At 40.6% G+C, this 18,102-nt stretch overlaps 1 protein-coding gene across 1 annotated transcript in view; it reads left to right on the top strand.

The window, feature by feature from the left end:
* Window positions 1-5,791: 5,791 nt before the first annotated feature.
* The window catches only part of BFSP1 (beaded filament structural protein 1), a 56,135-nt gene continuing 43,824 nt past the window's right edge, over window positions 5,792-18,102 (top strand). The window contains exons 1-2 of the mRNA XM_036752837.1: window positions 5,792-6,153; window positions 12,719-12,779. Coding sequence (XP_036608732.1) covers window positions 5,792-6,153; window positions 12,719-12,779 — 423 coding nt within the window. The remainder of the gene's footprint in view (window positions 6,154-12,718; window positions 12,780-18,102) is intronic.

Below are 18,102 nucleotides of genomic sequence, written 5' to 3'. Positions count from 1 at the left end.
ACCGAAAGTTAAATGAATGTCTATCGACTCTAAAAACGGATTCTTAGCTTCCTCAGTCCCCTTTTTTTGATGTGTCCTCATTGTCGCTGCAGAATCAGAAGCAGACGGAGGAGGACAGAGAGTCATTTTGTATTCTTCTTTGATTATTAGGCCATCATGGCCAGGGAATCCATCACCCACTAGACGGCATATTTGTGATGTAGCTCTACATACTTAGCTAGGCTGCTTATTGGAAAGCAAGCAGTCTTTCACTGAGACCTTATTCAAAGCCTTTACAGAAGGATATAACCTGTGCTCTGTGGCATGGCTTTTGAGAATCCAGGGTCACTTCTATTCCATGAGGAGGCTTTGGTATCTTACTTGTCTTTGTACGTCCCCTAATGATGACGTAGTACAATGCTTTGTAAATATCCATCTATACTTAAGAAGTGATTGTTGAATAAATGAATGACCTGATGGTAGGTGGGTCGTATTTGTAGCAACTGGACTTCTAGTCTTGACTCCATCATGAAACAAACTAGCTCCCTGACTTTAGTCAAATCACTTAACCTCTCTTGGTGTCAATTTCCTGATCTGTAAAATGAGGTATTGGATTTGATCTCTAAAGATTCTCTAATTCTTTTATTCTCATTATGGGCACTATAGTCGGTTTGCTGCACAAAAACTTGGACTTGGCATCACGAAGACCTGTAAAATGGGGGTGATAATAGCACCTACCTCCCAAGGTTACCGTGAGGATTAAATGAAATAATATTTGTAAAGAACTTAACACAATGCCTGGAACATAATAGGTGCTATAGAAACACTATCATTATGTTAGAAACATATTTACATTGTCTAGGAATAAACAATACTTGGTAGAAGGCCAAGAAGGTTTTAATTATATCTTACATTTATTCCTCCTGAATAAATGGGTACATCCCCTGAACAGAGTACAGGAGAAAGTACAAAGGACTCAGATGATCACCAGTCCTTTTATTGACCTCCCCTGCGAATCTCCCACCAGGCTCTTCATTGGTCAGATGCAAACTCCTGACTGCCTACATCAGGCCCTCCTCAAATGGCTTGTTTACCCATGCATACAAGCCTCTAACCTTCTAGCCTGGTCTCTGTTAGATCAAAGCTCTGATTAGGAATCAGTCACCTGACACATTCTGCTAAAGCTGGGGGTGGGGAGGAGGAGGAGAGGGACATCTTCAACACTGTGGAAACAAAACTGCCCCCCGCCACCCTGGTTTCTTACACATTATCATTGTTATTAAGAAATGAAGTGTTTAAGTTGTCTTTAAGCTTCTTTAATTCTTAATTTGGAATCTTTTTTTTCCAACTTCCTTTTATCTGTTTTACCCCATGATTAATTTCATATTGAAGTAAGTCACTGAGTAATTGGTCATACATCGCTTTGCTTCGAGACTTTTGTTAAGTTCTTTGCAGAATTTCTCTGTTTTATTCTCTGCAAAAGACAATGACACCAACTGTGGTGACACCAACTGCGAATGAATATCTTCTTGGTGATTTGTTTGGCTTTTTGTTCATTATGAGCTCTAGGAAATGGAATGACAAAGTGACTCATGGACTGATGCCTCTGGTTACCTCTCACAAGGAAGCTCACTGTGCTAATTCCTTCATTGACCTCTCTAAGGAGAAACTTTGTGGCGGTATTTTTTTGTGTAAATGCTGGAGAAGGAAATGTCAAACCACTCCAGTGTCTTTGCCAAGAAAACCCCAAACAGAGCCATGAAGAGTTGGATGCAACTAATTGACTAAATAGCAATAACAGCTAAGTGTGTATGTAACCCTGTAGAGACTGACAGAGCATTGACTCTAGCTAAATTCCCTATTAGCTAACTTCCCCATTTTTGCAAAGCTAAGAGCTCAGCAGCCAATGAGCTAAGTTCCTCATTCTGACTAAAAGTCTTGCTATATGTTAGAAACATACTTAGTCTAGGAATAAACAATACTCGTTGGAGGTCCAAGAGGATTATAATTATATTTTACATTTATTCCTCCTGAATAAATGGGCACGTCCCCCGAACAGAGTCCAGGGGGGTACAAGGGACTCAGACCAATGCCAGTTCTTTTATTGACTCCTAATTCGAATCTCCCACCTGGCTCTTCATTGGCCAGATGCAACCCCCCCACATCATGTCTTCCTCAAACAGCTCCTTAAGCATGCACACAAGCCTCTAACCTTTCACCTGACCAGAAGCCTGGTCTCTGTGAGATTACAGCTCTGCTAACGCTGGGGAGGGTGGAGGGTGGGGGGAGAGATACTTTGAACTCTGTGGAAACAAAACTGCTCCCATCATTTCTCACACTATAGATCGCAAATCATAGTTACTCAACTATCAGTCATAGTCATGTGGGCAGAGACACCCACATCTTGAATATTGTGAACCTATTGTGTAGGACAAAAAACCACTGGCTCAAGTAAAAAAAAAACAGAGATGTCTTGGTTTCTCAAGGTAGAAAAAAAAACAGAAGCTTTATTTGATCAAGTCTCGAGAATTGGGCATCTCTCACTACCAGGGCGGAGATAGTGAAGAGAGGCAAGGAGGGAAGGCAAGCAGGGAGATATATACCCTTGTACAAAAAATTCTAAGAAATCCCACCCCAGAGGCTGGACCCCCATCCCCATTTGCGGAGACAAGTGGCCTCACAATCTAACCAGGAATAAGTTTTACCCAATACAAGCACAGAAACTACAGAATTACCTCAGAGGGAAACTTTAATGCTAAGATGGCCATTTGTAAGTAAGCCAAGGGAGGGGGAGAGGGGAATATCATCTGGTTTCCCCAAAATCATATGATTTACAGGAAAACGAAACTTAGGCCTGGTGAGGTTCACATCCTAACTAAATTTGTACTATCTCTATTTGAATATTGCCTTGCCTGAGTTATTCATAGGGAAGCTATCACAATCTTGTATTCCATTCACAGCTGAGGTGACATCTATAAATCTAAAGAAGAAGGGGGAGAAAGACATTCCTAAAGGCTAAATAATCAGATTCCCACAGACTCAAATTTATCCCATTTCCCTTTTCTCTAAATATTGATTCTCAAACATTTGATATATATATATATATATATATGTATATATATATACACATATACCCTGTGAAGTCTTCACACTTTATTCTCTCACTACCTCACACAATGTTCCTTATTCTGATAAAGATTCCCTTTGGAAACCCCCATCCCTGTCAGATAATGTCATAACCTGCTGATGTAAAACTTTCTATTAATCAATATCTCAGCTATTCAGCAAGAAGACTTATTTATACTCCTCAGGAACTGTACTAATTTTCAAAATTCCTCTTTTGCTCTGAGCTTTGGAAATAACCTAAGATTTATAAACCTCCATCCAGTCAGAAAACTTGGTAAATATGTTACTCAAGGTTATGTTATTTGGTTGATTCCTTCTGTTTGTAAACCTTTCTGTTTGTCCTTGTATCAACTGAGTTGGTCTTGGACCCACTTATTGGCAAATTGCCAGCCATTGCTAATAAACTGATTGTTCTTGGAACTCTTTGTTTCAGTTTTTCTTATTCACAGAATCCAATCACCATAGTTGGTCAAGAATATGACATTAAGAATCACCAAAAGAGTTAATCTTTTTGTAGATTGATCTAAGAACTATGATTCTGATGTTTGGTTATTTCAGTTGGGTCTGACTCTTTGTGACCCCATTTGGGGTTTTCTTGGCAAAGATAATGGAGTGGTATGCCATTTCCTTTTCCAACTCATTTGACAGATGAGGAAACTGAGGCAAACTAGGTTAAGTGACTTGCCTAGGGTCACACAGCTAGTGTACAAGGCCAGATTTGAGCTTACAAAGGTGAACCAGAATTCTTATTACCCTTATCATTACAATAGTGAAACACTTCCTCAGTACCCTTTTAAGGGAGATTATCAGCTAAGAGAGCTTGTCTTTCCTTCAATTTGAGAGTAGAAGCCCAGATGGAGAGGTGGAGAGGTGAGGTTTCTATCCTTGTATCTATTTCTTCGTGCTCTTAGATGGAGAATTATGACCCATGAGGAAGACCTGAGTTCAAATTTGGCTTCAGATATTTATTTAGCTGTGTGACCTTGGGCAAGTCACTTGACCACTGTCTGCATCAGTTTCCTCAGCTATAAAATGGAGATCATAGTAGCACCTACTTTGTAGGGTTGTTATGAAGACAAGATGAGATAATATTTGTAAAGTGCTTAAAGGCATAGTGCCTGGCATGTAATAGGTGTTTAATAAAAATAAATGCTTGCTTCCTACCCCTACACCCCACCAAGTGGGCTTTGTAAGGTAAGCTGCCAAAGATCCAGGATCAAGAGTCCATGCCTGAGTTAACTAGTAGCCCAGCCCAGGGAGGTGCCAGCTCAGATCCTAGGGAAGGATGTGTGGACACCAGCCCAGGGGTCCAGCCCCAATGGGGCAGCTCCTCCAGTGGCTATATCACATTCAGAAGTGAACAGATGGGACCAATGCTTTTTAGCAGTGACTGTTTTAAGTTTGAATTCACTGTCCCCAAGGACAAAGACCAGTCCCCTCTTATGGATACAAATCAGGCTAAAAATAGTAATTAGCTCATTGGTAGGCTGAGCCAGTATAATAAAAATTACAATACTATCTAAATTAAATTACGTATTCAGTGCCCTACCAATCAAACTACCAAAAGATTATTTTATAGAGTTAAAGTAAAGCAATAACAAAATTTATGTGGAAGTACAAAGATCAAGCATCCCAAGGAAAATAAGGAGAAAAGTGGGAAAGAAGGGAGCCTAGCGTTATCAGATCTCAAATTATACTACAAAATAGTAATCATAAAAATATTTTGAACTGGTCCTAAAATAGAGAGGTCAATTATTTGAACAGATTAGCTACATATTATCCTAAAACAAGTGAACCTAATAGCTTTGTGTTTGATAAACCCAAAGACCCCGGCTTCTGTGTTAGGGGTTCACTATTTGACAAAATCTCCTGGGAAAACTGGAAAGCAGTTTGGCAGAAATCAGCAAGTTTTTATTGATTTTGGATCTTCTTATAACTTAAACTTTCCTAGAATATTTTTGCTTTGGAAAAGATAGGTGAATTTTCTATTTGTTGAGTACCTACAGTGGTCTCGTGGACACCTTTACAGGCAACAGAGCTCCTGAGACATGCCTAAAAGAAGTACTATACTTTATTAATTACTGCATTACTGCTTAATTTATTTACTAATTGCCTCATGAGGACTGAGAGAGCTGAACTTCCTTGTCCTTAGGTTTTTTATGTATACCAACCTGCCCTCATTTCCTTCACAATAACCTAACAATGAAACCTGTCACAGAGAAATCATGCTTCTCATTCTTACCAGGCCTGCCATTCAGTAAAACAACTAGGGGCCTAAACAAATATAGAACAAAAGGCTACTGACCCATGATCTCAGTTTAGCCTTTTAATTCTCGGGGCCTCTGTGGGGCACCTGATCCATGGCCTTCTAAACCAGCTTGCAAAAGCCAAAGCCCCTTCTCTTTTATTTTTCATGAGCTAGGGGATGGTGATACTCTGCCCAAATGCTGACATGGTTCCAGAAAGGCAGAGAAGAGTGATGTGGGGCACGCGGATGTTTATTTAGGGGATTGCTGGAATTCAGGCTCTTGGGACAAATGCAGAAAGCCGAGCATTTACATATTGTATTCATCTTGTTCCCCTACCACCCAGAAGTGTTATATTTGGTACCCACATCAGACGGAGGGAGACACCGCCCCTGGTGTGGGGCCGAAGAGAAGGAGCTTCATAGGTACCCCAAGTAGCCATGTACAGGAGCACTTATCTGCGTGAGACCCGAAAGGAGAAATATGAGCGGGCTGATGAATTGCATGGCTCAGGAGAGCTGAGCAGCCTGGGCCAGGCTCAAGGGCTGGAGCATCTACAAGAGCTCAACGAGCGCTTTGCCAATTACATCAACTGGGCCCGGGGGCTGGAGCAGCGCAATGCCATCTTCCGAAAGCAGCTAGAGACTTTCCAGCGTCTAGATGAGTTGACCAGCTTGGAGGAGGCATTTTCTGAGCAGATAGAGCTGAACCTGCAGCGGGCAAGGGACCTGGCTATTGACCGGGCCAAGCTGGAACGGGAGGACAAGGATGCCCAGCGGGTACTCGATGAGTTCCGAAATAAGTAAGCTTTGCTGGGGTGGACTCAGAATGAGGCGTGGCCCCCCCGGAGGTGGGAGTCGGGGGTGTTTGACAGGAGCGAGTTGGCTAGAACAGGACTCTTCTAGGATCAGGGTGGGCAATGTCCACTCTATGGCTTACCAATGGCCACAGTCAGATAAGGGGTGAAAATATGATTCTAGAAGTTGTTCGGGAAACTGGCTAATTAGTGAATGAACATGGTACTCCTAAGTGTTTTCTAGGGACTGTGTTTTTTGCATGTGCCATTAAGTACTGATATATATATATATATATATATATATATATATATATATATATATATATATATATACACACACATATATATACGCACATGCATATATACATATACACACATACACATATATATAGTGTGTGTATATACACACATATGTTATACACAGAAACATATATATATGTGTATATATATATACACGTATGCAAATCCAGAGTTAAAATAGTTTGTTTAGATTTACCATGTACATTAACAGTAATTAATCTTTGTTGTTCAGTTATTTCAGTCAGGTCTGATTCTTCAGGACCTCATTTGGGTTTTTCTTGGCACAGATACTGGAGTGGTTTGCCATTTCCTTGTCCAGCTCTCTTTTAACCCTTTTATATTGTGCCGGTCAAGTGATATAAATTAGTTACATTTCCCATGATGCCCTTTGTTTCTAGTTCTGATTATAGTTGTTTTTTAAAAATGTGATAAGAACAGAGATTCGCATTTGCAATATCCAATAAAAGGATCAAACTTTGGCTGACTCTGCTTTTAGATTAATCTTCATAAAATTAATTTATGTAAGACATGTGCTATGAGCTAAAGTGAAGGGGAAAATTGTGTATTTGTCCCAAAATCCAAAAAGGTTATCAGGGTCACTTGGACGCAGATTAATCTTTGCCTAATAATTGAGGAAACAACTTATCTATTTAGATCTTTGAAAGGAAGGTGCTATGAGCTTTTAATTAAGGAAATCCCAGTTTTAATTTTAGTCTTTTTTTTTCTTTATTTTACTTGGTTCTTTTCTTGCCTTTGTGATTTATCTGAGAAATTTCATTCCTTTACAAATGATCTGCTGGGAAAGCTTGAACTTATTTGAAAGGAAAGTTGAAACTTCTTTTAAAAATGAAATTGCTTTTTCATGATATGCCGGTCACATATCACTTGGTTATTCCTCAGTTGAATTCATAACTAGTCCAAGCTAGAAAGTAGTAAAAAAAAAATGGAGGCTCCAAGTACAGAAGTGTATGTAGCCATCATTTATGAATCCTACTAACTTAAGATATATTTTACACTTAGGAGGTTAGAGGACTTAAGAAGGCAGAATTTTAATACATGAAAAGTATCAAGAATTTCTACTGGGGGATTTATAGGCCTCGCTTAGGCTATTTGGTTTTTGAGTCCAAGACTCATTTTATCCATCTAGGGGATTCCTCCATGCAGGTAGACAATTGTTCTGCAGTTTTTAATTTTGGAGACTTATTTGAGTCCTTGAGAGATTTAGTGACTTGTCCTCAAGCATAATCCAGTATGTCAGAAAGTCCTCCTGACTTCACAGAGAGTTTCCCTATTCACTATTTCACACTTCACACTAGAGTTACAAAACAAGATAGGGTTTTGAGGCAACAGTTCACACTATTTAACAAAAATATTTCTTTTGTCTCAATAATTTTATAGTGATGGCATATTATAGTGAAAAGAGCATTGCCAGAGGAGTTGGGTTCAAATCCTGCCTGTACAACCTTGGGCAAATCATTTAACTTTTCCTAAGCTTCAATTTCTTTTCCTGTAAAATGGGAATAAGAGGGAAAAGAATAAGCATTTATATAATGTCTACTCTGTGCCAGGCACTGTGCTAAGCACTTTTAAAAAATGAATATTTAAAATATTTTAATAAATATTTTAATTAAATTAAATTTAATTAATTAAATAATATTTAATAAATATTTTAAACAAATATTATCTTGGGGGCAGCTAGGTGGCACAACTGGCTGTGAAATCAGGAGGACCTGAGTTCAAATACTGCTTCAGATATTCATTAGCTGTGTGACCCTGGGCGAGTCACTTAACCCCAATTGCCTCCAAAAAGCAAAACAAAAGGCAAATATTATCTCATTTGATCCTCAAAGAAACCCTTCAAGGTAAGGGCTATTATTTTCACCTTCATTTTTCAGTTGAGGAAACTGAGGCACACAGAGGTTAAGTGACCTGGTCAAGGTCACACATAGGTAGTTAATATCTAAGGCTGGATCTGAACTCCAGTCTTCCTGATTCCAGAACCAGCACTGTAGCCACTGTGCCACCAGCTGCCTAAAATGATGGGGTAGGATCAGATGAAGTCCTAGGTCCCTCCCATGGTAACTCTAGATAAGAATAACAGCTAGTATTTATAGAGTGCTTTAAGGTTTGCAAAGAGCTTTACATGTATCACCTCATTTTGTCCTCACACAAACCCTGTGAGGTAGGTGCTCTTGTTCTCCCCATTTTACGGATGAAAAAATTGAGATGGAGGTTAAATGACTTACCTAAGTTTACCTGGTAAGTATCTAGGGCAGGATCTGAATTCAAGTCTTTCTGACTCCAAATGCCTCCTAGATTTAGCTCCTATGAATTGAAGTGTGTGTGTGTGTGTGTGTGTGTGTGTGTGTGTGTGTGTGTAGAGGGTGAGGGTACTTACAATTGCATTATTTATAATTAAAGAAGTTGTTCATTGTATTGGGTAGAGTCTCATCTTGTATGGATGGAAATCACAGGTATTATATATTGAATGCTAAATATATATTTATGGAAGCACTTATATAGCATCCATTATGTGTCAAATACTATGCTAAGTGATTTACAAATATTATCTCATGTCATCCTCAGAGAAACCCTGGAAGGTAGGTGCTATTATTAGCCCCACTTTTAAGGTTGAAGAAACTGAGGCAGACAGAGGTTAAGTGACTTGCCCAGGGTCATGCAGCTAGTAAGCATCTGAGACTGGATTTGAACTCAGGTCTTCCTGACTCCAGGCCCAGTGCTCTATCTATTGTGTCACCTAGAAACCTGGTACCAAAACCCTGGTTGGTGTTTTTAGTGGGAATGAGAGAGGGGAAAATTCATGAATTTGACTTCTGTTTCCAAAGATATGCTCAAAGCTAATTTTATCTGTTTAATAAATAACTCTTGCCTTGATTGAAACTATGAGAACTTTCACAAAGTCATAGAAGTTTAGGACTGAAAGGGATCCTGGAGACCTTGTAGTTTAAAGGATCACAAAATTGTTTTTTTTATACAAAATACATTTTGAAATACATTTTTATTTCATTAAATATTTCCCAACTATTGATTTTTTTTTTGTTTTTTAAAATTTTGAGTTCCAAATTCTCTTCCTCCCTCCTGCCCCTCCCTCACCCCTTGAGAAGGCAATATGATATTGATTATACATGTGAAGTCATACAAAATATATTTCCATATTAGTCATGAAAAAATTAAAATCTCAGGTTTTTAAAAATTTGATAACCTTATCTCAGTGTGATTGGTTTCCTTTGTAATCCTATGTGTTTTATTTTATGTCTTGGAAAACATTTTCAGAAGGGGTCCACAAATTTTACCTGCGGAGAGGTCCCTGACACAAAGGGATCTGTGACACAAAAAAGGCGTAGAACCCCTGAACCAGCCTATTGCCTCAGTGGGTGGAGAAGAGAACTCAAGCCTTTCTAGGTGGAGTGTTTTATCTAAGGTCTTGCATGCTAGTAATCTGGATCCTAGTCCTGTGAGTCTATTCTTGGACCATGGGCCACCCCCCCAACCCATTATGAAATATAAACCTTATGAAATTCAAGTATACTTGCAAAATACCAACACACTTTCCTTTATTGAAAGCCAATAATCACGACAAAACGAGGGGCAGCTTGATATAGTGGACAGAGTGACCTGGGAGTTAGGAAAACCTGGGTTCCAATCCATTCATTGATGGATAAAAACTGTGTGACCCGGGGTAAGTCACTTGACCAATCAGCATCCCAGTCAACTCTCTAAAACTATAAGTTGCAGAGAAGGTGCCAACTGCAATGACAAAGCAAGTTCCTCATTGGAAGCGCCACCTATGACGATGACATTTCAGGTCTTGTTCTGGTCCTCTAACTTGGAAATAAAAATCTAAACACACAATTCAAAAATTCACCAGTTGTATTTCCCATAGCAAACTCCAGGTCAGACTGGCTGTGTGTGAATACATGAAGGAACCTGTGCTCAGTTAGGTAGGTGATGCAGAGGAAGGAGGAAAGCTATTTTGGGAATCAGCATCTCTGCTCTCCGCTTCCTGCACGAGGAAAGATTTCCCGAGTTTCCTTTTCTCAGCAGAACATTTTGCTGAGTTGCTCTCCTTTGTTTCCAAAGCACAGTGGTATTTTCCCTAGAGTCAGGGAGAGAAACCCCACAGAAGCAAGAGGATGTTAGTCTGTTAAATTGCAGTACTTCAGAAGGTCTGTGATTTCAGCTCTGGAGGAGAAAGTGAGGCTGATGACCTTGCACAGCCCTCCCTCACTCCAATCAAAGTCAACTGCAAGTCATGTCATCATTTCCCTGATGCCATGGTCCTCTTTGAAAATGAAGGATGAACACAACAACCACCACCACCTGTGGGTACTTTCTCCACTAAAGCAGATTTTGACCCCGTCATCCCCTTTACCTTAGTAGTAGATGGTCTTCATAAAGGGAAAAGGGGATAAGCATTTATATAGCACCCAATATGTGCCTGCCACCGTACTAATGGCTTTTTACAAATATTGTCCCACTTGATCCTCACAATGACCCTGGGAGGTAGGTGTTATTATTATTATCCACATTTTACAGTTGAAGAAACTGAGGCAAACAGGGTTTTAAGTGACTCGCTTAGGGTCACCCAGCTAGTAAGTATCTGAATCCAGATTTGAGCTCAGATCTTCCTGACTCCAGGCCCAACATTCTATCCACCATATCGCCAGCTGCCTCCCATATGCCTTCATGAGATGTTGTGGCCAGTCCAAATGCTGTTAGGCTGAAAGGCCCAGGATCTGTCTCCAGGCCTGTCCTCTAAACCTTTCCAGCTTGGTAAGATCTATTCAGAGCTTGGACTGGTGACATAGCCTTTGAAAATCTAGGGTCATCCCTATACCATGATGAAGCAGCTTCAGAGGAGGACTTTAGTGGAACATACACGTATGCATATATATAATACATATACATGTACACACACATATATATGCATACTATATATATATATACATATATATGCAGAGAGAGAGAGAGAGAGGGAGAGAGAGAGAGAGAGAGAGAGAGAGAGAGAGAGTGTGTGTGTGTGTGTGTGTGTATGTAAATATATGTATATAATTAGGGGACCTATGTGGTACAGTGGATAGAGTGCCAGTCCTGGAATCAGGGTGACTCATTTTCTGGAGTTAAAATCTGGCCTCAGACATTTTCTAGCAGTGTGACCCTGGGCAAGTCACCTAAGCTGATTTACCTCGGTTTCCTCATCTGTCAAATGAACTGGAAAAGGAAATGGCAAACCGCTCCAGTATCTCTGCCAAGAAAACCCCAAATGGGGTCAGGAATAGTCAGCTATAACTGAAAAATGACTGAACAACACCATGTATATAATTCTGTATATATTTTTGTAATTTATTAACAGCTAGCTTTTATATAGTGCTTTAAGGTTTTCAAAGAGCTTTACAAATATTATCTGATTTGATTCTCAGAACAACCCCAGGAGGCGAGCGCTATTATTATCTTGTTTTTTGCAGATGAGGAAACTGAGTCAGACAGATGTTAAATGACTTGCCTAGTGTTACACAGCTAGTAAGTGGCTGAGGCTGGATTTGAACTCAGGTCTTTCTGACTCTCAGTCTGGTGCTCTCTATTCATGGCACCACCTAGCTACCTTTCAATCTTTTGAAATCTTTGAATCTTTTTGGAAAATCCTAAACAGAGTTCAGTTTGGTGTATACTTGTTATATGTTGTGTATGTATATGTATTATGTAGTTCTCTCTAGGGGAAAATGTAAATTCCTTTGTTTGGCCTTTAAAACCCTTAGCAATCTGGTCTCAACTAATCTTTTGAGTCATATTATATTCAGTCCCCAGCACACACTCTATGGTCTACTAAGTATGGTCTTACCGTTCCTTATACGTGGCACTCCATTTCCTGTCTCTGTGACTTTGCCTTGGCTGTCCCTCATGCCTGGGGCACCCTCCAGCCTTACTTGGACCTCTTAGAATCCTTAGCTTCCTTCAGGGCTCAGCCCAAGTACCCGCTACACAAAACCTTTCTTGAATCCCCTAGCTGCTCAAGTCTTCCCTTCTTGTATGCATACCTGGTAGAAGAGAATGAGAGAGTAGTCCCCAGGGGGTAGGGACAGTTTAATTTTTGCCCTTGTAGCCCCAGAGCCTAGTTTGGCACCTGACCTGAAGGTGCTTAATAAATGCTTGTTGATCGATGTTAGACTGCTTGCAGATTGTTAGCACAGTCTACAGCCTGTGCAATCAGTGCCTAAGTTGCTCACCTGTCCTTTATGCGTTCAATTCGCAGGTATCAAAATGAATGTGAATATCAGCTCCTGCTGAAGGAAACGCTTGAGCGACTGAACAAGGTGAGCTGATCACATCCCTGCGTCTGGGCCGCTTCACAGACGATGCTGTGTTGGATTGCTGAGATGTCTGCTTAATGTATTTCCCCTTTAAGCAACTTTACAATTTGGGTTTGGTTTGGTAGTGATTTTATTCTTCCTGTCTTTCTCTGTCTCTGTCTCTGTCTCTGTCTCTCTTTTTCTCTGTCTCTGTCTCTCTCTGTCTCTGTCTCTCTTTTTCTCTATCTCTCTGTCTCTGTGAGGTAATTACTAGAGATATTATTATTTCCATTTCATAGATGATGAAACTGAGGCTCACAGAGGCAAGTGACTTTTCCAGGGTCACACAATAAATGTTACAGGCCGGACTTGAAAATTCTCCACAGTTGCTCTGGGAGAATATATTTTTAAGGGGGCTTATTTGCTTCTTTGTTGAGAAGCATCTGTTGTATTCAAAAAAAGTATCAAATTTAAGAAAAATATGACACATCATGGATACATAACCAGAAGGGAGACTAGGTTAAGGTACTCACTAAGAGGTTAGTTAGTCCAAAAGGTCAGACCAGCTTGTCTAGTGACTATACTTCAGGCAGGTCGATCAGCACTGGAAGCAGTAGTTCACTAGTTCGGGTAGATCTTCTAAGGTACTTTCAGAAGGAGTAGGAGAGGTGATGCTGAGATGACCTGAAGCTCAAGGTCAGAGGGGTAAGCACCTGTCTTACAGGGTCAGGGCACGGCAGCCTGAACACCTTGGCAGCAGGCTCTGGGAGGAGCAGGGTGGTCTATGAATAGAGCTCTGGATCAGGTGTCAGGAGAGCTGGGTTTAATCCGTACTGTGTGCCCAGAAGGAAGTCACTTAATCTCTAAGGGCCTGTTTCCTCAGCTGTAAAATTTGCATAATAATATTTACCCCCTACCTGTCTTGCAGGATTTTTGTGAGTAAGTCTTGAAGTGATACACACATATGTACGTAGATCTATGTCTATTGTCTACACTCCATATCATCTCCGAAGATCCTTATCCTAACTACCAATCTTACTGATGACTCTCCAGTCCTGGAAAGATGCTACATGTTCCCCTCGGCGTTCTTGGGTACCTTTGAAGAGTCAGAGTGGTCTCTCATGCCACAGGTCCAGTGTGCTTCCCCCAGGATGATCTGTGGAGAATCACTTTAGTCAGCCAGGCTTTAGGAACTTTTAGAAAGGGTACTTTACGAAAGTTTTTAAGAAGGAAAGAAAAGAAACAAGCATTTATTAACCATCTACTACGTGCAGAGCACTGGGCTAAATACTTCACAAATATCTTGTTTGAGCCTCACAACAACCTTGGGAGGTAGGTGCTACTATTATTCTCACTTTACAGTTGAAGAAACTGAGGCAGAAAGAGACTAAGTTACTTGCCCCAGAGTCAGACAGATAATCTGAGGCTGGATTTGAGCTTGGGTCTCCAGTAAGAACAGTTGATTTAAAACATCCTGTCAAAAGTCTGAGAGACTCTTTCCCAATGCAGAAGACCAGGGAAAATGGGCTTAAACTTCACCAGCACATGTAGCAAAAGGGTAGCCCACAGCTCCTGGTTGCTGCAAATCCTTCTCTCTCATTTGTGAGGTGATTAAATAGTTCCCTTTGGGTGTGATGTAGTTTCTTTCCAGGGTTCCTTGCACAGCCACGAATTTATGGCCAGTCTATCTTTGGCTCCCAATACCAACAATGACATTATTTGCTCCAAGGATGCTATAAGGACACTGATGGGAACATGGAAAATCTCAAATTCTTCGAAGCTTAAAAGTCTTCTCTGGCTAAAAAGGAAGGAGACCTAGAGCCAAAACCAAGGCCTCTCTTCCCCACTCAGGTAGTTCCTTCTCAAGGGAGTTTGGCTCCCTCCAATTTCTGAAAAAACTATAATTCTAATGAGCTTGGTAATTTACAAGACCCCTGGGTATGGCCTAGGACTTGGTCTATCTAAGCCCAATTGCTATGTAATGTCTTTCCACTTTGAAGGCATCAAGTCTAATTGGTTGATTACTGAGCATCTTATCACGTTAAGTGGGGGTGAGGTCACTGGAGTAGTTATTAAAGGACTCCATCCTCATACACACACACACACACACACACACACACACACACACCCATGGGGAGCCATCCAGCTCCAAGCTCTGACCATTCCAGACACTAGCATCTGCACTAGATCTGGCTTCCCAACAGCTGAAGAGCTGCAGCCCTCCACTTTAGACCCAGAGCTTTGCACAAAGTCCTCATTTCTTCCTCTTATGCCAAGCTATTATTTCAAGCAGCTGTGTGGGAAGGTTGCTCAACTCTTGAGAATGGCTTTCCGTTTCACAGAAAGTTTTTTACAAAAGGAAAAGAAAGTTTGAAATGGGATTTGTGCAATCTTCGGGATTATGAAAATAGTAGATCTTCTGCCGCTTAGTTTGTTCCCTTCTCCCTCCCCTCCCCACCAGTTTGAAACAAAGGGCCATAGTCTTCTCTTTAAAAGAACGTGGTTCTCTCTCTCTCTCTCTCTCTCTCTCTCTCTCTCTCTCTCTCTCTCTCTCTCTCTCTCTCTCCTTTTCTGCATAATTCAGTAGTGATAGGGACTGGACTTGTGATTTCATTCATAGAAGGAATTCCCAGATGAGGAAATACTTTCCACTTGTGCATATTGGCACCTGCTGTGTAACATCTAGAGAGCTGCTTAGAACACTGAGCAGTTCTAAGTGCCTTACCCAGGGTCAGACAGCCAGTAAGCGCTAGTGGAACATGGAGCCAAGTTTTCCTGGCTCCAAGGCAAACTCTCTAACCACTGTGTCTAATTCAATTGAAAACAAAAATTTAGGCAGTGCAACTCAATAGCCAGTCAAAACAGTTCAGGTCTGTTGTCCAACAAATATTTTTCTTTTTAAAGAAATAGTTTTGGTCAAATAGCATAAGCACAAAATTAAATGCAGAAATCGAAACTCTTAATCCTGGCTGAAGAAACAAGGAAGAGAAAATGGAAAAACAGGAAGTGAAAGGACTGGCTGACAAAAAGGGAAATTTGATCTTTATCTGGATTGTGACAGGGAGGGGGAGAGGAAGAGGGCTGCCATCTTGTCCTTCTGAGTCACCGGATCAGGAGCAAAAATCCAGCAGATCCTACCCCAAAGCCTCCACCCACCCATCCCCTCCTGCTCATTGTGCTTCTCCACCTTTACTCACACACACTGTATCCTGACCCTCTCTCAGCTATACATGGTGATTCTTCTGAAGCTGCCTACTTTGGCCTTCTTCTTCTTAGAAGTCTATAGAAATTCAAGGTCAGGAGCGAGAGTACAAGAATCTTAGAAACTCTGGATAATCTGACCATCCAGTGCGTATGTCCCCCTATGAAGTTTTCTAAGCAATATTTGTGGGCATGGCAAAGGCAGATCACACATAAATATTAATTAATTGATTTATTTGTGAGTATGGCAAAGTTAGATCACATATAAACATTAATTAATCAATTATTAATTGATGAGAGTGAGTTTGGCAAATGGATAGAGGACAAATCTGGAACCCAGGAAGACCTGATTTCAAATACCACCTGTGATACATATTGACTTTGGGACCCTAGGCAAGTCACTTGAGCTTTTGAAGTTCTAGGCAGCTCTCTAAGACCATACAATTTTCAGAGAAGTGGCTTGTCTACATTGGCAGCAAGAGTAGGACCCAGGAATACCTTATAACCAATGAAATCACAGGTAGAGTCCCTATCTCTCTCCCTATTGATAGATGGTCCTTCCACACCTATACCCAGTACCAAGTCAAATTTAGCTGGCTAAAAGTTTGAGTGTTTTTGTTTGAACTGCAAACCATTTCAGAAATGTGTACACTCTGTTAAGCTCCTTCCTTGTGACTCCATCCGCCTCATGTAATCCTTCTTATACTTTGCCTTCATTGTCCTGTGTCTTGGTAATATGACTCCTTTGAAAAGTCCATGCTGCTTAAGAGGTAGTTGGATAAAAAACTGGCCGGCTCTTTACCTCAGGGAACATAGGTAGCGGAGCACGATAATTTGCAGAGAGAGAAACCGCTCCATAGTTTGGGGAAGTCTGGGGAGTTGGGCCAGCCTGGGAGCAGAAATAAGACATGTTAGAGCAAGGGTGGCCACTGACTGCTGGGATCCTCCTTGGTCTCCTCTCAGGAAGCTGGACATTGTGTAAATACAATGGTTCAGATTTCTTCTTTCATTTGTATATTATACTTTGGATTAAGTCTATAGTAATTGGGCCACCAAATCTGGCTGAGAATAGCAGTCATGATGGACACATCTCTGACCAAATAATTAGGTCAAATAAACAAAGTTTTATCGTTCTCGTAGCACCTTATCTCCAATATTTCATCACCTTTTTCTTAATTTCTTTTCATCCCAAATGATCTCTTTAAAAAAGGCACAACTAGAGTTATGGAAATATTCAAGTCCCAAAACATTAGTATATACCAGGCACTGTGCTAAGATCTGGGAATACAAATACAAACATTCAGAAAGACCATCCTTGCCCACAAGGAGTTTATATTCCAATAGGGGAAGACAACACATTAAAAAAAGCTGAAAGGGATATATGTCTTGTGGGGAGGGTACACACTGGGGGCATGATGAAGAAAATCTGGAAAGTCAGGAGGGGAACCCAGAAAAGACTAAAGATATGGCTGGCTTGGTGCTTTCCTTAAAATGGAGGTACTAGAAGGAGCCAACCAACGAGAGAAAGGATTTGCAGGGACACTGTGTATGGCCAGTGTGAGAAGACCCAGGGCAGAGATAGCTGGTAGGGTGAGGAGGCTGCAGGGGCAGGTAAGGTGAACATTCAGGATGAGAAGGCTGCTATGTTATGGTGGATAAAGACTAAAGAGTCAGAAGTGAAGCCCAGAATAGAATGAAGGAATTACATTCAAAGGTAAGGTAAAAAGAAAGATGCTTTTTAGAAATAATTGGTTGAATAATTGCTTCTCCAGGCTAAAATGCTATTATACATTGAACAGACTTAGTTTTTAAAATTATTTTCAAAAAACCATCAAATGTAAGCAGTACTCATCTCAGAAAGAATGGTAGCCCTGTTGCTACATCCATCAAACAGGTTAGAATTAAATTTACATCACAGTTAATCAAGGAATTCTTTTAGTGTATGATTTTGTTGAGAAACTGTGATGATGCCCAAATCACAACTTTTCAAACTTTAAGAATTGTTATGAAATAAGAATTCTAGTCAGGTGAATGAATACCCAGAATGCTTTTGGAACTCTTTGTAAGTAATTTAATTCAACAGGCTTTTTTAAGTGACAAATACAGGGGAGGGGAACCTGTAGCCTCAAGGCCACGTGTGGCCCTC

The sequence above is a fragment of the Trichosurus vulpecula genome, chromosome 3 (assembly GCF_011100635.1).
Source record: "Trichosurus vulpecula isolate mTriVul1 chromosome 3, mTriVul1.pri, whole genome shotgun sequence".
Lineage (NCBI taxonomy): Eukaryota > Metazoa > Chordata > Mammalia > Diprotodontia > Phalangeridae > Trichosurus > Trichosurus vulpecula.
Note: the sequence above shows the minus strand (reverse complement) of the source record. Positions and strands in the feature narration are given on the sequence as shown.